Source organism: Marmota marmota, unplaced genomic scaffold (assembly GCF_001458135.2).
Source record: "Marmota marmota marmota unplaced genomic scaffold, marMar, whole genome shotgun sequence".
NCBI classification, from domain to species: Eukaryota; Metazoa; Chordata; class Mammalia; order Rodentia; family Sciuridae; genus Marmota; species Marmota marmota.
Genome location: NW_025999949.1, coordinates 4,863,249 through 4,888,362, shown reverse-complemented (window position 1 = coordinate 4,888,362; position 25,114 = coordinate 4,863,249). Strand labels below are relative to the sequence as shown.

Genomic DNA, 25,114 nt, shown 5'->3' with positions numbered 1-25,114 from the left:
TGAGCTCAACCTGTTGTTCTCTAAACATGACTTCCTACCCTAGAATCTTAACTAATATTCTTTCTCTTACCCAAAATGTTTTTAATTCCCTGTTCTTTGTTACATTTTGGGGGGGTTAATATCTACTATCTTCAATATTATTTTATCTAGACCCTCCTACTTCCCCTTTTCAGATTATTTTGAAGTTGATTTCAGGCATCATATCAATTTTTCTTCAGCAAACTTTTTTTTACTAGATGGACACAATGCATTTATTTTGTTTTAGTTTTACATGGTGTTGGGGATTGAACCCAGGGCCTCACACATGCTAGGCAAGTGCTCTACCACTGAGCTACAACCCCAGCCCCAGCAAACATTATTTTAAAATAACTATAATAACATTATTGGACCTCAGTAACAATTATTTAATACCATTAAATATCTAGACAGTGTTCAAATGTCAGTTATCTCAAGGAAATTTTGTTCTTGTTTTGTGTTTATGGTTTGCTTGAATCTGTCCACATAATGCAAACGTTTTAATTGGTTGTTATAATCTTAAGTCTCTTTTAATACATGTTTTTTTTTCTTTTCTTACAATTTATTTGTTGAAAAAGCCAACTTGTCTTTCAAGTCTGAATTTTTCTGATTGTATCTTTGGTATCAATGAACATGTTCTTTTATCTCCTGTATTTCCTACAAACTAATGATTAGATATGGAGGCAAAAGCAGATCCAGGTTTGATTTCTTGGAAAAACTACTTCCTGGATGGTGCCATGTAATTTTATTAGAAGGCGCTAAACTGTTTTGGGAATGTTATCAGTCATTGATGAATGTTGTTAGATTCCTTCATTCATAGGGTTGAAAAAAAAGTAATGTTATTACTTTTATTAGTTATATCAATGTAGGATATTGCTATAAGATACATAATACTGTGTGTATGTGTATATGTATTTCTATAAAGAGAAATTCCCCTTCATCAACTATTTGGTTACAGAGTTATATTTCATAAAAACTTGGCAGAACAAATGTTTGGTTCTATTTACCAATTTTCAAAGTAACAAGCTGGTTTGCTGGTATCCTATAAGTTGACCAATAAAATTTATTTTAATATATTATGAATGCATGCACTGAAACATGCTTGATATGTTTCAAACCACTGTAGTTATTATTTTTATTTATGCTCAAATCGTGTCATCCTTGCCAATGGGAAACAGTTCCAGCTGGCTCTTTAAGAGCCTTTTGACTTGTCTTGTATAGTTGCCTTATTTTCAAGTATGGCAAAGTGTTACAGGCTCAGATACATTTCCTGTCCCCAAATCACCCATTTTTTAAAGATCCTTTTAGTAGCAAATGGTATATTGGGATCACAATCTGAGTGTCACTGGACTGATCATTGTTAGAAGCCCCTTTCAGTACAAGGCTAAAAGATTATGTCCTTACTGTTTTCTGGCTTTACTTAAGATAAAGTATTTTATTAGTTCATACTAATAATTCCAATTCAAGCCTATAATTTGCTTAAGTTCATCAGTCTTACACCTACCCAGCCTTCGTGAATTCTTTCTGATCTTTCTTCCTTTGACCTACACTATCCCTTTCAACACTTTTATTTTTGTGTATGTCTGATCCTTTCTACCAAAGGGTAAACAACTGGAAGCCAGAGTCCATGTCTTTTTACTCTGTTAAATAAAGATAAAATTCTTACAGTTCTCTTACAATTTCCTAGCACTTAGACATCCTTTTCTCTTTGTATTCTTCAAGATATGGCACCATATTGAAATTCATAAGTTGTTAAATGAATAAATACAAAATTAGATTTGTACTCTTCAGATATAAAATACTGGAAACTTCAATTTTAGTGGAAATTAGTTTAAGGAAATTTGTTTCAAATAAGTTTTATTTAACAGATATAAAACAATTTTAAACATTTACAACTTGTACAAAAACTGGTAATTTGGATATTTTTTTAAAAGGCTATGCTAACAGAATAGGAAAAACTAAAGACCACAATGACATTCCAACTATAGGTTCAGAGAATGTGAATAGGAGGAAAGGATTCTAATCAACTAAAAAAATCCTGAAACCATTTTGATTGAAATAAAATGGATAGTACTAGGTTTAAAAAAAGTGTGAAATCACACTTTGGTCTGTAAACATTTTTAGCTTTGTTTTTCACTCAAATATATGTATAAAATGATTTTTTAAATGTCATTTAAATGAACCAAAGGTATGATTCAAAAAAAAAAGAGGTAGGGAATGAAAAATTTATTTGGGTAGTTCTTCAATAATGATGCGAGATACTGAATTCCATCCAGTAGAAGCATCTCCTTTCGGGTAATCTGAACAAGTACCAACCCAGATAGCAACATCCACTAATCCAGCACCGATCCCTTCGCAGAGTCCTTCCACTGCAAAACAAATGACAATTAAAGTCTTCAAAAATGAAAGCAAAACCATTCACTTTGTATTTACTTTAGAAAGCTAGGTTATAATTCTGTTTATATAAAGCTAACTAAAATTCTAATACCTGATAAGCGTTTCATAATAAAGTTATGTACTTTTTCTTGGTACATAAATACTTTTAAAAGATGTATGCATAGCTGTTTTGTGTTACAAGCTTAACTTTTCTTACAGGTTTCAATCATAAAACCAGAGTCCGTGTACTTACAGAGATAGCCTGAAATCAAAAAGCAATTTATTTACTAAACAAAGGAAGCCTATACTTTTAAAAGCCAAGACTTCCCAAATTTGGAAGAGGCCTGAACCAAGATATGCAAGTCTTTTTAAAAATTGTTTTAAGGAACTCCTTCCAAACACGTATCTGTACAGTTGATGCTACTCAAATAGAAGAAAGGACTTTTATAATATTAAAAGAAATTCTAACATAATCATTATACCAGCCCTTCAATCTGGGAATTCCATTTTATACAGACTTTCCTTATAATAAATAACTTATTTTAAGCATTAATACCAATACTCCTCAAATTATCCCATGAAATAGAAAAAGAGGGAATCCTTCCAAACTCATTCTGTGAAGCTAGTATCACTCTGATACCAAAACCAGGCAAAGACACATCAAGGAAAGAAAACTTCAGACCAATATCTCTGATGAACATAGATGCAAAAAAATCTCAATAAAATTCTGTCAAATTGCAATCAATATATTAAAAAGATAATGCACCATTCTATATTTAGAAGATCCAAAAAATTCCACTGGAAAACTTTTAGAACTAATAAATGAATTCAGCAAAGAAGCAGGATATAAAAATTAACTCCCATAAATCAAATGTGTTCCTATACATCAGTGATGAATCCACTGAAAGAGAAATTAGGAAAACTACCCCATTCACAATAGCCTCAAATAAATAAAATATTTTGGACTCAAACTAACAAAAGAGGTGAAAGATCTTTACAATGAAAACTACAGAATACCAAAGAAAGAAATAGAAGAAGGCCTTAAAAGATGGAAAGATCATTCATGCTCTTGGATAGGCAGAATTAATATTGTCAAAATGGCCATACTATCAAAGCACTATCCAGATTTAATGGAATTCCTATTAAAATCCCAATGACATTCTTCATAGAAATAGAAAACGTAGTCATGAAATTCATTTGAAAAAATGAGAGGCTCAGAATAGCCAAAGCAATCCTTACCAAGAAAATTGAATCAGGAGACATCACAATACCAACCCTTAAATTATACTACAGAGCCATAGTAACAAAACGGCATGGTATTGGCACCAAAATAACTTGTAGACCAGTGGTACAGAATAGAAGACACAGAGACAAACCCACATAAATACAGTTATCTCATACTAGACAAAGGCACCAAAAACATACAATAGAGAAAAGATAGCCTCTTCAATAAATGGTGCTGAGAAAACCGGAAATCCTTATGTAGCAAAATGAAATTTAACCCCTCTCTCTCACCCTGCACAAAAATCAACTCAAAGTGAATCAAGGACTTAGGCACCCAGAGACCCTGTGCCTAATAGAAGAAAAAATAGGCCTAAATCTCTACCATGTCAGCCTAGGAACTGACTTCCTTAACAAGACCCCTAAAGCACATGAAGTAAAATCAAGAATCAATAAATGGGATGTAATCAAACTAAAACACTTCTTCTCAGCAAAGGAAAAAACATGAAGAGAGAGCCTACAGAATGGGAAAATTTTAACCACATGTACCTTAGATACAGCATTAATCTCCATTATAAATAAAGAACTAAAAAAAAATAACATCAAAAAGCAAATAACCCAATCAATATATGGGCTAAGGATTTGAACAGACACTTCACAGAATAAATATAATCCATCAACAAATATATGAAAAAATGTTCATGTATTTTTCATATAGAGAAATGTTCATATAGAGAAATGCAAATAAAAACTACACTGAGATTTCATCTCACTCCAATCAGAATGGCAATGATCAAAACCACAAGCAACAATAAATGTTGGTAAGGATGTGGGGAAAAAGGTACACTCATACATTGTTGGTGGGGCTGCAAATTGATGCAAAGCAGTATGTAGAGTCCTCCGGAAACTTGGAATGAAACCATCATTTGACCCAATTATCCCACTCCTTAGTTTATATCCAAAGGACTTAAAAGCAACATTCTATGATGATGCAGCCACATCAATGTTTATAGCAGCTCAATTCATAACAGTTAAACTGTGGAACCAACCTAGGTGCCCTTCAACAGATGACTAGATAAAGAGAATGTGGTATATGTACACAATGGAATATTACTCAGCCTTAAAGAAAAATGAAATTATGGAATTTGGTGATGAATAGATGGAGCTGGAGAAAATCATGCTAAGCAAAATAAGCCAGAACCAAAGGCCAAATATTTTGTCTGATATATGGATGCTAATTCACATAAGGGTATGAGGACTAGGGAAAAATAGAGGTACTTTAGATTAAAGGGGAGTGAAGGGAGGGGAGGGAGGTAGAATGAATTGGACATTAATACCCTATGTGCATATATGATTACTTGACTTGTGTAATTCTACATCATGTACAACCAGAAGAATAAGAAATTATACTCTGTTTACATATGATATGTCAAAATACATTCTATTGTCATGTGTAACTAATTAGAACAATTTTTTTTAAAAAGTAAAAAACATAAATTTATTAAAAAAATAAATCCCTGTTCCCTTTTCTCTGTTCTCATGCCTTATAATTATGCACCTTTTTGCATATCCTTTGGACTTTTCCACATACAAATACACAACTTGCATTCCATCTTACTAAGGGTTTTCACCTACACCTAAAAGGAAAACAAAATTCCAGCAGGGTCATCATAACAGGCAAAAATAGGTATGTGTGAAGGGGGAAGAGGAACTATAGGTTGGCAGATTCTTTAAGACAATGAATCTTGGCATAAAAGTAGTATAGTGACTGGTTAGGTTTTCTATTCAAGCTTAGTGCTTTCATATGACTGGTTAGGATTCCCATTTGGTTGAGGTTAGTCCATTCCAGCAGCCTTTGGGATGTAGGTCTGAAGCAATCTGCTTCCATTAGCTAACTGAATCCAGGGCAGTCCATCAGAATCCAGGCACCTGGCACTTCTAAAGTTGGGGGAACTAAGCGGTGGGCCCACAGTCCCACCCACTCTGGTGTTCTCAGTACTGTGCCAGGTGACAATGCCAAGTAATATTCTGTTTTCCCAAGACTTTGATATCAAGGCCCATCATCCAACAGCCTCAGGAAACCAGAAAACTTGGGTCTAGCATCAGCCTCACATGGGGAAAGTCAAACAGTCACTTCATCATCTTTAACAAATCAAATACTGTTTGTCAAATGAGTAAATTTAAAATTTTTGCTGTGATAATTAATGTAACATAGCTGGTTAAGCACCTAAAATACATAGGACTGAGAGTTCTTGACCTGTTTTCCTCCTAGACTCAGGTAACAGATGACAATCAAAGTTTCCTCAGACTCCAGGCATACCCAAGGCTACATAAATCCTCCTGGGATGGGCTGTCTTAAGTGCACCTGCTTCCCTTTCCCTTAAGAAAGAGTTTCAGTATGCAAGGGAAAAGTGATTTTATTATATAGAAATAACTTTTAATTCACACTGTTACAGAGACTCTTATTAATAGCAAATTATTTGAACACCCTACCAAATTGATCATAATTATTTCCACATAATGTTTGGGAAATGCTTTGTTTAATAATTTATATAGTCAAAGTTCCTGGGCCTTAGACCTTAAATTATATAGCAAGACATTAATGCACACCCTGAAGATAATATCATAGAAAATTAGTTGCTTATATCAACTACTGTCTAAACATACCACTTCCAAATGGAATTTTATATTTTTTAAAATATTTGTTTAGTTGTTGATGACCTTCATTATTTATTTATTTATATATGGTGTTGAGAATCAAACCCAGTGCCTCAGACATGCTAGGCAAGCACTCTAGCACTGAGCCACAACCCCAGCCCCTGGAATTTTATATCTTTTTTTTTTTTTTCTTGTTTTAGAGGCTGCTTCTCAGATAGGAAGTGCTTCTTTCTGTCCATCACATGTTTCAAGTAAGGGCTTAATGACAAAGCTTTTTAGTCTAATCAAAAAGAGGGCTGGGAGACTGGTTTTTACTTTTCTGAAAATAATTCTACTATATCATGGAAAGATGCTCAATTTCCCTGCACCTTCTTTATATGCAAAGAGAGTGGGTTAAAATATCTTCTTTATGACTTGAGAAAAAGTGGAAGCAATGCCCTTGATGTCTTTTAGATAAGTATCTGACTTGGATCCCTAAAGATTGCTGAAATACTAATTCTTCTGGTAAGCAGTGGGGGGGGGGGCTCTTCCTTTTCCCTCAGCTATTTTTAAGTAGATGAGTAAGAAATCATTGATTCTTCAACCCTGGGGCACATCAGAATCACTGAGGGATCTTTTGAAAAATACTGATGCTGGGGTCTTACCTCTAGAGATTCTGAGTCAATTGGTCAGAGATGGGACCCATGTATCCATACATTTTTTAAAAAGATCCTGTGTAATTTTGAAGTGCACCCCAGGGTGGAGGACCATAAACTGCAAATTTACTAGAGAGCCCTTCATAGCGGGCTAGTGACTCAACAGGATAGTGGAACTCGGTTAAAACCATGACTGATCTGAGGTAATATCACTATTTTACATACCAGAAGAAGTTCGATGAATGTTAATTGTTGAATTCAGTTCAGGGCTTCCTTGGTCCAAATAAATGATGGCTTCGATGGGAAGAGGTCCTGAACATTCAGCTCCATTGAATGTGAAGTACCAACGCTGACAGCATGCGTTTCTGCACTTCAGTCGAAGCGAGCCACTGAACAAAACGCGCAGAGCACTGTTAGAGCGCATCTTTGTAAATGTACACTCCTGCCACAAACGGAAAAACGCAATTTGATTAACACTTTCCCTGTTTGTTAAAAAGAGACTTTGAAATTATATTGTGAATTTTACTTAATTATTCTTCTCTCCAATGTATTTAAAAAGCTTAACTTTTACAAAGGGAAATTCCTTATGAGATAGACTTTAATATAAGATATAAGAACTCTAAGAAAATCAAATAATGGCTTTCTTAGAATTCGTCACTTCATTATATGTATCTTTCAGATTTACCAAAAACAGCTAGTTTTCAGTATTTTCAACCAACCATTCTATATACTTTTTTTTTTTTTTTTTTGTGGTGTTGGGGTTTGAACCCATGGCTGTGTGCATGTGAGGCAAACAAGCACTCTACCAACTGAACTACATCCCCAGCCTTACTTTTCTTTTTCTATTCAAAAAATACTAAGCACCGGGGCTGGGGTTGTGGCTCAGCAGTAGAGCGCTTGCCTAACATGTGCGTGGCCCTGGGTTCGATCCTCAGCACCACATAAAAATAAATAAATAAAGGTATTGTGTCCAACTACAACTAAAAAATAAACATTAAAAAAAATATTAAGTACCAACTATGTGCTAGCTGGTATGGATGCAGCAGTTAACAAAATATAATCCCTGCCTTCAGGGAACTTGCATTCTAGGCTAGCGCTGTCCATAAATCTCTGACTAGGCCTCTTTGAGCAAACAGTATAAGGGGGTAAAGCATTAGACTTTACCTCTATGACACAATCATAAGTCCAAGATTCTTTTTTTTTTTCCTCTAATTAGTCTTTGAAAAATTTATCTTTTCACTTATGGCCCTATCATCTTTTACTTGAAGAAATCAAGTATTTTTTAAAAGATCCTGTACTCATTCTGATTACCTTTAAAAGAACTCAAAAACATATTAATAAGGCAACATCCATTAGGATAGCTTTTAGAAAGAACTCAACAACTCGTGATGAACAACTCTAAATAAGTGAGCATTTTATCAATGTCAGATGTTTAAATAACTAGGCAACATTTTTAAAAAAATGCTTTCTAAGAAATTACATATGAACAGAGAAAAGCTCACAGTCACCAATACTATGGCAGCTAGATGGAACTTCTATCAGAAAATGAAGTCAGTCTCAAACTCTTTATAGATAATAGTCTGAGATGAGGAACAGGGATAATGTGCAGATTGCAAGACTCGAATACTTTATAAAAATAAAATCTCTTCTATTTGCCTAGGAGTGGTAGTAGTAGTTAAAATCATGAGATATTGTGGTGTACATGTGGAATCACATCAGAGTTGATCAACAAATGATGATGATTTATAAAATAGTACAACTTCAACTCTGTTCAGCCCCCAATTACTTTAGAAGAACACTAATCAAAGTGACTGAATCATGCCGGGTGTGATGGTGTATGCCTATATAATCCCAGCGACTTGGGAGGCTGAAGTAGGAGGTTTGCAAGTTCAAGGCCAGCCTCAGCAATTTATGGGGATCCTGTCTCAAAACAAAAAAATTTATAAAGGGATGAGGATGTAGCTCAGTAGTAATGCACTCTGAGTTCAAGCTCTAGTTAGAGAGAGAGAGAGAGAGAGAGAACTGAATGCAATCAAAATGCCTTGCCAGACATCAGACATGCTATTTTGAGTAATCCCCCTATACACATACAAAATGTTGCAGGATAATTTTAAATGGTTATAGTAAACCCCATCTGGTACATTTCACTTCTCTTCAGCAATTTTAAGCTGAGCATACTACCTGAAATAAGGACAAATACCAACGGACTTCCCATTTGCAGATCCTATAATGTGGTAATTCTTGGAAACTTTTTCCGTTTTTAGGTCTGAAGCCACAGAAGAATTTCTTAGACTGATTTAAATTTAAATTCACTTTATGAAAAGATTAGAAAACCCACGTTCTCTTTTTTTGCTTGCATTTAAAAAACAAGAGTAACTTATTTTAAACATTATGGTTAAAAAACATAAAAGTAATTTGTCTTAAAATACTTTTATGAAATTAACTGAAATGTTATCAACTTTTTCATTAATTTTAAGTTAAAAGTTATATGTTACCTGCTCCTTATTTTATTTTATTTTTTAGTCTTTTGGTTAAAAAAAAAAAAAGAAACCACAATAAAATCCTACCTAGAAAATTAACAGTCGAATATAAAATCCTAAAGTTTTGCTTCAACTTGAAAGTAATTCAGACTTTACTTACAGCAATTTTTCCAAGATCTATGCCATAATTCAATGAATTCCATGAACACTGCTTGTAGTTAGGGGTCCAGGACTCCTCAAAGGTTTCCCTCAGGCACTCCCCCTTTTCTCCTTTGAATCCATCCCGACCTGGGATCCCAGGGGTACCTGGAATGCCATTGGCCCCAGGATTCCCATCACGACCAGGCACCCCTGCTGGTCCTTGTAAACACATTCCATTGTACTACAGCAAGAAAGGAAAGGAGAAAATAACTCTCATCACCATAAGCTTCAAAGGTTCAATATAATGATTAAAATTGCATTTATTTGAATCCCTTCAAACCACTTGTCCATGTTCTAGGTAAGATCTTATAGATAATTCTTTTAAAAATTATTTCTAAAATATTGCAATTTCCATCATTTTTTATTGCACAAACTTCACACACACATATGTATGCACACACACAAATCAAAAAGGACAAAATGTTTTCATTTGCCTGTTTCTTTCCACTGCTCATTAAAGCACATATAATTTTAAATAGCTGTATTCCTAGATAGATATAATTTCATATTCTGCCTTTTTTCTCCTAACCTTATAGAGGTTATAAAGGGACTTGAACTTCATAATTATACTCTTCTTACAGTTCATGCAAACAGTGCACCATCTTTGGATATTAAATTTACTTGTTTTTTCCTATCATTAATATTGTAATGAAAATCTTCATCTATATAGCTTTTTTCTTCTGAGTTATTATTCCCTACAGTGAATTGCTAGGGACAGATTTGTAAAATAAAATCTTAGCAGTCAATAATTACCTTCTACTGTTAACAGCTCTACATTGGATATACATATCCTCCACTTGTTGAAGGGTCTGCACTGGGACCCTTCATTTGCCATGCTGGCCCAAACCCTCTGAATCATTTTTATATGGAGGAAGTAGTACAAGGGTAACACTTCTGGTCTTTAACCCACCCTGCCTTCCCAAAAAGAAGTAAGTGGCTTAGTTCCATATGACCACCGGTCCTCAGTAGGGGTGCAATCACATATCAAACCATGTGTAAGTGCTAGGATTCTCTGTTTTGCGGTGGTTGTTTATATGTATGTAGTGGGGAGTATTTTGTAGAGTTTGAATACATGGATTTTAAAGCCAGTTTCTTTGGATTTTAATCCTGGCTCCACCCCTTATTAGCTATTTAAGATAGGGCCAATTACTCAACATTTCGATGTGCATTTCCTTATCTGTGAAATATGGATAATAACAAAGATTCCCATTTTGTAGGGTGTATATAAGATTTAAGTGCATCATATATAAAAAATGTGCTTAGAACAATGCTTGGAATACAGTAAACACTGTACATGCCAGCTATTATCATTCTAATCCCCCAAAGACTAGTATGAGGCTGTGACTCAGGATAGATGTCTCCTTGACTGGACTCCACAAGGGTCTAGATTTGAGGAAGAGCGCATTAGCAAACCCAATTGCTTGCACATCTGAGCCATGCAGCAAAGGTGATATTTTGAGCTCCATCTGTCCAATTCCTGTGCCTACCCTTGAATTAGTTCACATGGGAACAGGGGTGCCATTCATTAGACTTTCCAAAACTCATTGCATACATTTAAATTCTTTAATACTTTTGATATTTGTATAAATTGTCTAATATTATCATTCTGTATAAATATACTATTCATTGAGAACACATCCAAGGCTCTTTATATAGTAAAAGGATGTCAAAGCTTATCTTTTAACCTTATAATCTGAGATTGGGCATGATCAGATTACAAAATCCAATAATAACACTATCTATGAAGGATCCTACTAGACTGTTTGCCAACAAATTTGCTTCTCACATCACCAGCTTGATCTTTGTTTTAGTCCATGATATTCTGTAATTTAGATACTGCCATTTTCCCTACTTTAAGACAAAAAAGGCACTATTATTTATTTACTCAGAGAAATAGTAACAAAAGTATTTTAAAATTGCAAAAGTATTTGAAGACATGCCAAAATAAAAACTGTTTTTTTTAAGGTTTGGCATACATTAGAATTAATTTTCATTTTAATAATTTCATTCACTTTCACTTGCAGATATATATACAGATAGATAGATATAGATATGTGTGTGTGTATATATATATATAGATAGATAGATAGATAGATATGTGTGTGTGTATATATATATAATACACATATACATACATACATGTTTGGACATATATTTAACGTGTGAAGGAATAAACAATAAAATTTCTTTTGGTACTATTTATTTTTTTCACTATTATTTTCCTCAGGGCAAGATGCTACATGGATTAAGGATTATTTTTCCATACTATTAATGATTCTCAACTGGGGACAGTTTCGTCTCCCAAGAGACACTTGGCAATGTCCACAGACATTGGGTTGCAGCAATTTTTGTGGGGAGATTACCAATGGACTCTAGTTGGTAGAGGTCAGAAATGATGTTAACCATGCTACCAATGCACAGGACATCCCCACAATGAGGAATTACCTGGCCCAAAATGTCAATAGTGCCATGTTTCCATGTAAAAATTGCATTTCAGAGATCACATGACTTTATTGGACTTGGTTTGACTGGTATTAAATTTGTCTTCATCCACCTTAAAATGCTAGCCCAACACATTTAGAGTCTCAAAAAAATGTCTATAAAATCAAAAATGTATCCGGTAAGCTCAAATTTGCCCCACCCCATTTTCTTTCACTAGCCACCAGGGGGCAGAACTTGGTGGGAACTTGAAAGGAAGGCTTTGAAAGATCCTATACAAAGAAGTTGCTTTATAGAATCTGTTGAAACCTTCTTAATGACTGCGTGGACTTTTTCTATCACCCAAACCAAACCCAAGCCACAGGATGCACCTGAGCCTGGCTGCACAATAAGCTTTTCCAAGTTGGGCTAGAGTTGTGGCCAAACCACAGGGGCTGTAAATCCTTAGAGGGGGAAAATTGCTAGCTTTATGGGGAGAAGGGGTATTTTGTGATCATAATTACACATTCATAAAATGCAAACTACACACAAACCACAGCCATTTGGTACAGTTTTAACAATTTAGAGATTTAAAATAGAACTGTAGTCCTGAACACATAGTCTGCTTTTGTGGAACAAAATTACACAGCCTATCACCAAAAAGTGCTGTGTGAAACGGCAGGAATTTTTTTCCAGCGCTGTTGAATCCAGCATAGAACTGGCTGCCAGTTTAGAATGGCAGTTTAACAAATTTGAAACTTTAAAAAAAAAATCAATAAATGTCTCCTGTCTTATGTTCTGCAATGCCTATCAACCATATTCGTCTGCAAGAGGCTGGTCTAAGAGTTGAAGTTTGTGATGTGCCAAGGACTACAAATATCTGTGAAAGACTTGCTCTTGCCACATGACACTGCCTCCCCACCCCCACAGGGTTTAATTGGCTTTTAGAGGGAAAGAGCTTTAAGTAAACAGACCTTCTCTCAGGTTGGCCCCTCAGAAAGCACTTGGGCTACTTATTTGCTCTCCTCCCATAGCACCACTGTGATGCTCCTACCTGGTGGCCACAGGCTGAAGACCTGACTGCTCATCTAAACAGAGCAAATGAAATGGGTCAGTGCTGGTACCTTTCATTTGCCCTTCCGGCCTAAACCCTCTGAACCTTTCCTGGCCCCAGCTGTGGTTGTCCAACAAAGTAAATTGCAGCCCATACTCCCCAGGAAGATGACCCACTGTGACTCATAGTCTTCAAGTTACAGAGAGTTGGACGAATGCTTTGTGGGGGTTGTTATTCTTTCCTTCAGGGAGACGTGGCCACCAGCCCCAACAAAGGACACGTTGCAAGGCCCTGGCTCAAGCCCAGGAGATAAGCCATCCAGGGTCTTTTCTAGCCCACTCTACCTACCCAAGATCTTTATTCTACCCTCATTGCCGCCCTAACCCTCTCTCACCCCTCCCAAGGGTGGCCTCCCCTGAGGCCAGAAATTACTGGGCGAGTTCCACCAGACCCACGTTGCATCTCCGCCCCACGATGGCCTCTGATTTTGGTCTCCCCTTCAGTTCCAAGACTCTACTGCACGCATAACCCGGGTCCTTCCTTATACATAGACAAAGCAGGACAACCACAGGATCGCAGGATACATTATACACAACTGTTCGGTCACTCTCCCCCTAAGAGCTGGACAGACGACCTCGCCCGTGCCCTCTGTACCCTCTTCTGGTGCTGCAGCCCCGATCCGGCTCCCCCAACTCACCAGGTCCACCACCTCCCTCTGCCGGATCAGCGCCTTTTGCTTCCCCTTGGGGGTCTCAGAGGCGCTCGACGGTGCGGGCAGCTGCAATAGCAGCAGCAACAGCAGGAGGCCGAGCCCCCACTGCGGGGAGGTGGCACGGCCTGGGGGGTGCATGGCGCTGGCGGCTAGACCCCGCGGAGCAGGAGGCGTAGGCGGAGGAGAAGACCGCGGAAGCCAGACCTGGTCAGCGTCTAGCCCTGCTGTGCTCCGAGGCCGCCACAGACTTCATCAATGCGCCTTTCACCGCGCGCAGACCTCCCTTATTTCTCCTCCCGCCCCCTGGACACCCGGAGTTTCCATCCCGTAATAGGCTAGTGCCCCCACCCCGACCGCCGCGGGGCGGGCCAGACCCGGGCGGGCCAGACTCTGCCCGCCCCTCCTTCCGCAGCCGCAGTGCGGCGGGGACCCTCCGCCGACTGCGCGGACACGGTGCAGCGCCCGCCTGAGGAGTCGGGGAGGCGTGGCTGTGGTCAGGAACCACAGGTGAAGCCTTGGAGGAGGCTCAGTCAGGGAAGTTAACCAACATTCAATCATAGACGTTCACTTTGAGCATTCACTCTTGTTCTCTGGTTGACATTATCCTTTTCGAAACCCTTGTGTCCGTTTATCTGTCCTCCCTCTATTCGGAAGAAAGGCTTCTCAGGGTCCAGGCTACCCACCAGGGAGGATCAAGTTGGAGCCAGTACACCTTTGTACACTACACGCAAAACTAATCCTGCTACATCTATAGCAACATGGAGGGTGCTGTTGAATGGTAATGCTGCTGATGTCAAATTCAACTCAACAAGATTCCCTGTAGAGATCAGCCGGTACCCCAAAGTTAGTGGGAGCTCAACTGATGAGTATTAATGAGAAGGAGCAGATGTGCAGGGAAACAGATCAAGGCAGTTCTAGGATGCTCCTTCCTGGTCTAATACCTAGCCACAGGTAAACTTCATTCCTGTTTGTCAGAAGTAAAAATCTAAATGAGTTCTAAAGCTGTGACTGGCTACATAATTTGCCCTGCCCAGTGAAAAATGAGAATGCAGGGGCCTCTGTTTAAGAGAGAGAGAGAGAGAGAGAGAGAGAGAGAGAGAATTTCAAAACATGCCAACAGAGCAATAAGCCAAGTGTGGGGTCCTTCTAAGTGCCATGCTCCATATGACCAACAGATCACATGTCCAGGAATCTGGCCCTGTAAGGAAAGCTGAAGGAGGTCCTGGCTGATGCCCTTTTGCAGCCAAACCACTGTGGTCACAGCAGTCTTGAGGCTGGAAGGGAGAGCAGGGAACCACTGGAAACTCTTTCTTCCAGCTAGTTCTATTTCCTCCTTCTCCTCCTCCTGCTGCAACTGTGATCTCCTGTAATTTCTCTGTAAATCTGGGGTCCAGATAAGGGGAACCAGCAAAGAACTAACCCTGCACTAACATCCAGGCAGTTTTAAATTACATGTTCACAGAATTAATCCAATCACATTGTAAGATAAGTAAGCTGGATATCATTAATTAAAGATGATATTATAATCAAGCAAAAGTGCATTATGGCATACAGAGGAGAGGTCTTTCACATATCTTGTCTCCCAGGTTCCAAATTAGCCCCAAAGTTTAGCTTAATTTTACTGTCTCTGTGCTTACTTCTATTCCTTTGTGGGTTTGCAAAGGCATTTTATCCTATCACCTCTGAAAGTTACTATCTTATTCAGATGAGCTTGTTTTTGTTCTAATCTTTAGGCCTGTTCTATCATTAAAAATTTTAGCTCCCATTAAAGATTAGGAATTAGTTTTGAGTCCCTAGTGCTGTTTCCCCAGATTTCCCCAGCCAAGGATGAACAAATGAGTCTTTTGCAGATTCTAATTTTCAAGGTTAATTTTAGGACTAAGTCTTGCAATGACATTTTTGTATACAACACACTTAAGAAAATTTAACACATTAAATTTGTGATATTAATTTGAAATGAATAATTACATTTTCATCAAAAAGAGAGAGAGAGAGGCGCTGAGTATTTTAAAAGGTTCTTCTTATTAGACCTTTAAGTTGTTCCTAATAGACATTTGGCATTTGAGAAAAATCAGATATATTAGATTTGTTAATATATTTTAAATTTATGTAAAATTATTTATTTGGCTGAGTTATAAGTAGAGCTAAATTTTAGTGAAATTAAACCTTTTAAATTTATGTGTCAGTTGAGCCTATGTCTTCTATGTTGAGCTAAAAAAGTTCAAGAAAAACTTGATTTTAAAATTTAAATATATATATTTTTTAATTTTTATTTTTTAGTTGTGGTTGAACACAATACCTTTATTTTATTTATTTATTTTTATGTGGTGCTGAGGATCGAACCCAGGTCCTTGCACATGCTAGGTGAGTGCTCTACCTCTGAGCCACAACTCCAGCCCCTGAATTTAAATATTTAAGTTGTTAATAATTAAAATAGAAGTAGCTGCAGATGGCATTTTCCGTGCATATTCAGCACCTGTTCCCAAAACAATACAAAACTTTTGGAAAAAAATTAGGAAGGCCAGTGAATGAGTTAATATCGTTGGGTATAGTTTATCCCCCTTCATTCGTGTGATACAAGTTCTAATATAACATCACTGACCTCTTCAGAAGAGTAGAAACAAAGACTTGCAGAGTCAGCCTCAATTTAGCAATCAGTCAATGCAATCCACCTAATTTACTTTTGAGGCACACAACTAAAGGCAACTGAGAACTCAATAAACTTTCCAAGATAATACAGCAAGCCTCAAAGAAGGATTGTACTGAGGTCAGATAATTCTTAGTTCAGGTTCAGCATTTAGTAATATTTCTTTTGAGTATTCCACTTTTATACAGCCTTGCTGGTGGAAACTGAGGAAAGAATTGAGCCAGAGGCTTAAGCCAAGTAGGTGCCTTTGGGGTCAGGTGTCATAGGGGCAGAAAAGGATCAAAATAAAGGGACTGCAATGGAAAGGTAAAACCGGAGTCAGGGGCTTGGCCAGGGAGATGCCCTTTGGAGGATTCTGGGCTCTTCTGAACCAAAGAAGCTGTTCCCTTAAGTGTCTCCAAATAGTTTTGACCCATATGCCTTGGTTTTACCCTCTAGACCACCCATAACAAATCCATTTTTTTTTTTTTATCCCCTAGGAAATCTTTCTTCTGTTTGAAAGAAGAAGCACACCAAAGAGTGACGCTGTGAGACATTTTGATTCTTAAGTCTGCTGTTACTGCGGGATTCATTCATTCACTCATTGAATGAATGTTTACTGAGGTCTACTATATGTTCAGTTCTGTTCAAAGCTATAGAAGTTTATCAGTGAATAATAAAGATAAGCTTCTTGGCCCTCATAAAGCTTATAATTTAGTTCATCATAAAAGATAGTAAACAATCTACATAAAAATGAATTATAATGTAATCATAAGGTATATTAGGCAATAAATTCTATGGAAAACAATAGAAAATGATGAGGGATGAAAAGTAGCAGTGACAGTATAGGAGAAGCCAGGCATGATTTTGCCTAGGGTAGACTAGTCTCATGCAAGGTGACATTTTGGCAAAGGCTTGAAGAAGATAAAGGAGTTAACTATGCCACTATTTATGAGAAGACTACTCCAGGTAGAGGGCATCTTCGACCTTAAGGCCCTGAAGTGAAAATGTGCCTAGATCTTTCCATTGCTCCACCCTGCCATCTTCAGTGGGTCAGTTTTACCATCTGACTTCCTTTTCTTATGACAATCAGAAGGCCCCAGATACCACATTCAGGCACAGAAATGTGCAGAAAAATCTCCCACGGTCTCCTGTCTGTCATTTTTTAGGGCAAAAAACCTCTGACGTCACCTTATAGACCTTGGATTATATCTTCTGCTAGGATCAGATCACATGTCAATTTCCAAACCCATCATTACCTAGGGAAATGATTATATTTTGGCTTAGAACAATTGTCTTGATGTTCTGTTTTCTGTTGTTATGGCAAAATACTGGAGACAGAGTGATTTACAAAGTTTTTACAAATAAACAGAAGTTGATTTGCCTCACAGTTCTGGTGTTGGGAAGTCCAAGAACATGGGCTGGAGTCTGTTCAACATGTGGTAAGGGCCTTCTTGATACATCAAAACATGGCAGAGGGTATCACATGGCAAGACTGAGCAAGAGCTACAGTTAAGATCTTTCTCTTCCTATGAAGTAAGAGGGATGAAAAGTGGCAGTGGCAGTATAGAAGAAGCCAGGCATAATTTTGCATAGGGTAGACTAGTTTCATGACAAGGTGACACTTTGGCAAAGGCTTGAAGAAGACAAGGGTGTTAGCTGTGCCACTGTTTATGAGAAGACTACTCCAGGTAGAGGGCATCTTTGACCCTAAGGCCTATGAAGTCACTAATGTCACCAGGGGGGACTCACTCTCATGTTCTCATGATCTCTTCCAATTCTAACTGCCTCCCAAAGGGCCCACCTCCAAATACCATTAACATGAATTTGGGAATTAAGCTTCCAACATGAACTTTTTGGGGAAACATTCAAACCATAGCATCAATCATTTGAAGTAGAATTGATGTGGGAAATTTTATTATCGTAGATTCTTTCTTTCTTTCTTTCTTTCTTTCTTTCTTCCTTCCTTCCTTCCTTCCTTCCTTCCTTCCTTTCTCTCTCTCTCTCTCTCTCTCTCTCTCTCTCTCTCTCTCTTTCACTAGGGATTGAACCCAGGGCCTCAAGTATGCTAGGTAAGTGCTGTACCCCTGAGCCACATCCCCAACCCCATTGGTTATTTTCAACTTATAAATAATACTGCATTTATCATTCTACAACCTTCTTTTGCACACATCTCATTATTTTCTAGGGATAGAAAATAGAAGTAGAATTATTATCAGAAGATGATTTTTTTTTTGGTACCAGGGATTGAACTCAGGGGCACTCAACCACTGAGCCACATTCCCAGCCCTATTTTGTATTTTATTTAGAGATAGAGTCTCACTGAGTTGCTTAGCACCTCGCCATTGCTGAGGCTGGCTTTGAACTTGCAATCTTCCTGCCTCAGCCTCTGGAGCTGCTGGGATTACAGGCATGGGACACTGTGCTGGCTAGAGGAAGGTATTTTTAAGGTTCTTGATACATAATATCAGATTATATTCATAAAAATCATACCATTATATACTCACAGCAGTGTATGAGGCCTCACATCTCTATACACTCATTAGTCTGAAATATTTCTGTATAGAATTTTTGCCACTTTAAAAGTTGATCATATTTTTTGACCATTTTTAAGTATATGGGCTATTTATAAGTCTTTCAACATTTCTTCCACAGTCAGTGGTATCTGAGGCCATCAGACTAAAAAGAAAGACAAGCCTTTTTATTTATCTGTTAGGTTATGAATGAATTTCTTATTATCATAAAAATTATTGACATCTTTAAAACACTTAATCTTAGGGACTTAATGTATCTCCTCATTCCAAATCTTATTTTGTGAATCATTAAAGCTTTGTAATTTTTAAATTTAGGTCTTATCTATTTCTTATTGTGGCTATTATGCATTTTGCTGCTACTGCAAATGAATCCCCTACATTTCTATTACTTTGTAACAAATTACTACAAATTTAGTGGTTTAATACAGCACAGATTTATTACCTCCCAGTTTTCGTGGGCCAGAAGTCCAGCACACCTAGTTATATCCTCTGTTCAGCATTATGCAGTTGTGCTCAGGTGCATCATCCTTTGGAAGCTTAGCTAGGGGAAAATTCCCCTCCCAAGCTTCCTTAAGTTGTTGGAAGAATTTATTTCCTCTAGTCATGTGATCAAGAGCCCAATTTTCTTGCTGTCTATGGGTTAATCAACATTCTCAGCTACCAGTAGTTGGTGTGAAGTCCTTGCCAGGTGGCCCCTCCAAAGGAACTCTATCTCACATATTAAATCTCTGACTTCAGGAAGGGTGTAGTCCCTTATGGCTCACACAATTAAGTCAGGGACACTAGGATAATTTCCTTTTAATTAAGTCAACTGATTAGGGACCTTAATTACTTCTGTAAAAACCCTTCTGCCATACAATGTGAAATAATCACAAGAATGACATAGATCATATTCACAGGTTCATTGACACTCAAGGGAGGGGACTATACTAGGCTTATACTTAAGGAGGTGAGAACTTTGGGAGCCTCCTATATATATCAATTAGCTATGGCTCAAAGCTTTTGATTTTCATGTCTTGACTCCTTATAACACAAAATGATATCAGCCTTGGTCAAGATCAAATAGTCATTAAAATACTCTAATTGAATTATTGGTAGGGATCAGCCTCCAAAGGTAGGTAGGTAGATAGATAGATAGATAGATAGATAGATATAAAACTTTTACTTTGTAGGAAAGCAGAAAAAATCGTTCTCAACTTTTAAAATATTACACATTCACTTAATTCTCAGTCTTTATGTGCTAAGTGTATCCTTTATGAATCAGTTAACAATGAACATTTCATATTTCAAAGTAACATATGATTACTACCTGCCAGTCAAAAGTTCAGTTTCAGCAGCATTTCTGTCTTTGTATAGCAGTATTTGCATAATTGCTTGACTATTTTATATAAATAGTCAAATAATGATTTTCCGTTTGATGAGAAGAATAAAGAAGAGTGGTGAGATTAGGGAGAAGCACTTGTAAACTTAGTGTAGTTGAAATAGAGATGGAAATAAATGGGCTTAAATTGCCACTTTTTAAAGGACCAATGGGACAGTCACTAGAATTAAGCAGAAGAACTTGAGTAGTGACATAAGCCTTGCTGATATTTCAATTAGAGAGGATTTAACATACAAAATTGTTTTCCCAGATGCAAGAAAGTCAGAATGCAGAGAAAACCAGACAGATATTGAAGGAAACAGCTTACCCCCAAACAAAAGAGAACAGGTGTCTGTGGGGAAGTTCTGGAAAATTGGGCCTTGAGAAAGGTTCATGCCTGCCCAGTTGGTGCACATTTAGTTCTTAGACTTCTTGTTGGACACTGAGTGCACAGTTTGAACTACCAACGGAGCAAGGCCAGCTGGTGTTGATACTTCTGCAGGGCTGTAGCTCTGCTGGTGATAGAAGTGGCAAGAGAAGCTGGCGGCTATGGCAGGTACTGTCCTAAGTCAGCATAAGGCTGGCAAGACTCAATAGCAAGAAGTTCCCTTTATCTTCCTTACATCTTCCTATCTCCTTATAATGCCTCCACTTATCCCATCACTAGACCCTAACAGGAAGTCAGCTGGAAGGACTTCTGGGAAATGTAGTCTTTAGCCTTCAGGCCCAGCAAGGCAGAGAAAAGTACAAAGGAGGGTTTCCTGTTGAAAATAGAAATAATTGTGAATGCCAATATAAAAACTAGAAATGTGCAAAATGAGAAAATATATTTCAAACATAATTTTTAAGAGGTGAGAAATAACTAGAAATTTCATTATATTTCTGGAGTCAAGGAGGAAAACTCTTCAGTTGAACATTCCTTGCCTTTGTCCGTTCAGAGACACTTAGATTTCTTTTGGTGACAGAATCCTTCTTTAGAGGAGGGAGCCCATTCCATATAGGTCCAGTAGGGGTTTGACCCAGAAGTGGGGTATGTTATCCAGGCCCCCAGCTATTAAGGATCACATTTATTTGGTCATAGTAAATGGTTCAGAGATGAGTAGGAAATCCCCAAAACAGGCTAAAAAAAGCTCTTACTGGGACTTCTTTCAAAACAATGACAACAATAACAAATACTATTTTCAGGCCAGGCATGGTGACATACTCCTGTAATGCCTGCAACTTGGGAGGGGGAGGCAGGAGGAAGTTTGAGGCCAGCCTCAGCAACCTAGTGAGACTCTCAGCAGCTTAGTGATATCCTGTCTCAAAATAAAAAATAAAAATGGGTGGGGCTGGGTGCAGTTGTACACTCCTGTCATCCCAGCAGCTTGGGAAGCTGAGGCAGGAGGATTGCCAAGTTCAAAGATAGCCTTAGCAACTTAGCAAGACCCTAAGAAACTTAGTGAGACCCTGTCTCAAAATAAAAATAAAATAAAATGGGCTGGGGATGTGGCTCAGTGGTTAAGTACTCCTGGAATCAATCCTCAGTGCCCAAAACAAAACAACAACAGAAAACCATTCTCAGCAAATACTGGCCTATCTGCTAAACTGGCAGAGACTGAGTCTGAGTTTGGGGCTACCAATGATCAGTGGCTGTTTTGTCTGTTATTGTAAAGAGCTCTTGAGAACTGGAAAGAAAGAAGACCCTATCCCAAAGTGAGCTTGTACTTCTCAGTTACATGGTTAATGAATTCTTTTTTTTTTCTTGTACCACATGAGTTAGTTTTAATTTTAAGATAACTTTTATATATATTTTTCATAAATACAACATGGTAAAGACAATGGAATAGAATGATTAAAAGTGATAGACTGAAATTATATACACCTCAGTTGAATTTTGATTGTTCTTTTTAAGGATCATGACCTTGGACCAATTACTTAAAATCTATTTGCACCTCAAGTTTCTCAGATGAAGATAGTGATAGTACCTTCTTCAAAAGATTGTATGAAGATCAATTGGGAGAATGCTGTCTTAGCACAATTCTTGTGCTCATGACAAATTAGCTATTATTATTTTTACTAGTGTTATAGTTTGAATGTGAAGTGTCCCCCAAAAAACTCATGTGTGAGACAATGCAAGAAGATTTACAAGTGAAATGACTAGGTTATGAGAGCCTTAACCCAATCAATGAATTAATCACCTGACAGGATTAACTGAGTGGTAACTGAAGGTGGGTAGGGTGTGGGAGGAGGTGGGGTATTGTGGGTACATGACTTTAGGGTATATACTTTGTATCTGGCAAATGGAGTCTCTCTTTCTGCTTTCTGATCATCATGTGACCTGCTTCCCTCTGATCTACTCTTCTGCCATGATGTTCTGCCTTACTTTGAGCCCCAAGGAATGGAGCCATCTGTTTATAGACTGAGACCTCTGAAACTGTGAGTCCCACAAATAAATATTTCCTCCTCTAATTGTTCTTGTCAGATCTTTTAGTCACAGAAGTGAAAAAGCTGACTAAAACAATTAGATAGGTCAAGCATTCCATACAGAATGAAAAGAAGGCATGATTCACGGGATGGCACCTAATTTATACATCAGTTGTATCTTTCAGGGTCCAACTGGGAGTATTTATACAAAAAGCTGGCCACCCACACAGACTACCTGCTAAACAGAAGACAGTTAGGCAACCCTAGAATTGACAATAACTATAAGCTGCTACCTTCTCCTAAGCTGGGGATTCTTAAGGTGTCCAATCAAAGCTGGAACCATGGTGGACTGTCCACCAGAAACTGAAATCACAAAAAAGACGAAGCCACTGCCAGAAGAACCACCCGCATAGAGAAAGATGAGCAGTACCCTGGCTGCTCGCCTATAACCACTGTCCAGTCTCTGATTCTTCAAGCCCATCTGCAGGCCTCCAAAACAAATTCTGGCAAGTAGACTGCCACAGTCAGAGCAGAGCAGGAAAATATGAAGAATGGACCCGTGGGCAAACGCTGCTGATCAGTCCTGAAAGGGGGCATTAAATTCTGCCCTCTTGACTCATGTTCACTTGCATGCCCACAGTCAACCTTAATATCCAACAAAGTGGTGGCTTCTCCATATTCCTAAGTATTTAGGTTACCAGACTATTTGGTTTGCTATTCAATGATTAGCTACTCTTTTTACTGAGCCTTATTGGGTAACAAATGGTAGGAAATTTTATAGTCTTAAGAGAATAAAAGTTGATGGAAAAACAAAGAGCCTAAATTACTGGTGAAAGATGACCAAAAGTCGCTGGACTTCAATTAAGTAAGAATACTGCACAGCTATCATCCTTTATTTCTGCATATTTATATAACTGGAAGCTGACATCCTTTGCAGTGCTCGAGGGCAAACTCTGGTCTGTTGGATCTGGAAGAACTGCTTTTATTTATTTTGAATCATAGCATGGTACATGCTTTCAACTTGGGTAGTCTTTCATTTCCTGTCAAATTGTCTTCCTTTTTATTAAGCTACCCGAAGCTGGGCACGTTCTTCTTCTCTTCATTATGCCCTGTGTATAGAGGTTTTTTTTTTTTTTTTTTTTTTTTTAACAAAAACAGTATTCTCTGAACAGACTCTGTATTGTAAGTTCTCAGAAAATTGTTCACCGTGGAGATCTGGGTTTGAAAATGGTCAAGATTAAAGGCATTTCTGGGCAGTTCAGATGACTCTTTGCAGCCTGTGTGTCTCTTTCAAGGTACAAAGAACTGCCTGTTTTATGATAAAAGGAAGCCAAAGTAAGCAGGATTTTTGGAATTGCATCCCCAAACATTTAGGTTTACAAAATACATCCAGTTCTTCAGCCTCCCTCCACAAATCTCCAACTGCATCGGCTGAACCATGGATTCTTGTTTTTCCTCCTCCAACTCCCCTGAGTGTTATCAATGTGACTGCTTTGTTGCTATAAAGTCAGATCATTATAATAGAAATTACAATTCGATAAAATTTGCAAAGTTTTTAGCAAATAATGGAGCAAACCGAATACAGTTTCACTTCTCCCAAAAGTGTCTAATAGAGAATGCTAAGAAGTGACAAAATGGGAATTGACTAGTAACACGAGGGAGAAAGATCAATAGATTTGGATTGTGTTCGCAGCTGTGGCAGTACTACTGCCACCATAGCTGGCCAAGTCTACCTTTAGCTCACAAGCTCCTGTTGAAGAAGGAAGTTAAGTAAGGAGGTCTTTCTACGGAGGCTGAGGCTCATACCAAGCAGACTGCCTGAAATCTACCTGTGATAGAGCACCCAGGAAACAACTGGCTACAAAAGCGGCTTGAAAGAGTGCGCCTTCTACTGGAGGTGTGAACAAACTCATCAGGCCTGGTATTGTGGCACTCCATGAAGTCCACTGAACTCCAGATTCACAAACTTCCAGCGTCTGGTGTGAGATATTGTTCAGGACTTCAAAACTGATCTACACTTTCTGATCACAGCTATTGGTGCTTTGCAGGAGGCAAGTGAGGCCTATCTGGTTGGCCTTTTCACCTTGAAGACACCAACCTGTGTGCTATTCTTGCCATATGTGTAATGATTATGCTAACAAACGTCCAACTAGCATGCTGCATACTTGGAGAATGTGCATAAGAATTCACTATGATGAGGAACATTTCATTCTCAAAAATATTTTTCTCTTCTTCCTGTTATTGGTAGTTCTGAATATTAGATTTTTTTCCCCCAGGATCAAAGGTACCTAAGTATATGATTGCAAGTGGAAAAATAAGGGATATAAATCCATTTTCATTTGTGTGTGAATTCTTAATATGAATATGGGGATGTCAAGCATTAATGCAAGACAAATTGTTTCAGTGAACAAGTTTCAA

At 37.9% G+C, this 25,114-nt stretch overlaps 1 protein-coding gene across 1 annotated transcript; it reads right to left on the bottom strand.

Annotated features, from left to right (window-relative positions):
• Nucleotides 1-1,855: 1,855 nt before the first annotated feature.
• On the bottom strand, nt 1,856-14,100 carry Cthrc1 (collagen triple helix repeat containing 1). The gene is made up of 4 exons (XM_015486482.2): nt 13,756-14,100; nt 9,546-9,767; nt 7,131-7,347; nt 1,856-2,384 (listed from the first exon to the last, which is right to left on the bottom strand). Exons 1-4 carry the CDS (start codon nt 13,906-13,908, stop codon nt 2,242-2,244), a joined length of 735 nt encoding a protein of 244 aa, XP_015341968.1. The 5' UTR covers nt 13,909-14,100; the 3' UTR covers nt 1,856-2,241.
• Nucleotides 14,101-25,114: the final 11,014 nt, after the last annotated feature.

Bases quoted from the DNA above. Each gene is read 5' to 3' on its own strand.
- Cthrc1 (XM_015486482.2), bottom strand. From the start codon at position 13,908: ATGCACCCCCCAGGCCGTGCCACCTCCCCGCAGTGGGGGCTCGGCCTC. The intron at 9,768-13,755 runs GTGAGTTGGGGG...TTCTTGCTGTAG, and splicing joins AGAGGGAGGTGGTGGACCTG to TACAATGGAATGTGTTTACA. The intron at 7,348-9,545 runs GTAAGTAAAGTC...CGTTTGTGGCAG, and splicing joins TAGATCTTGGAAAAATTGCT to GAGTGTACATTTACAAAGAT.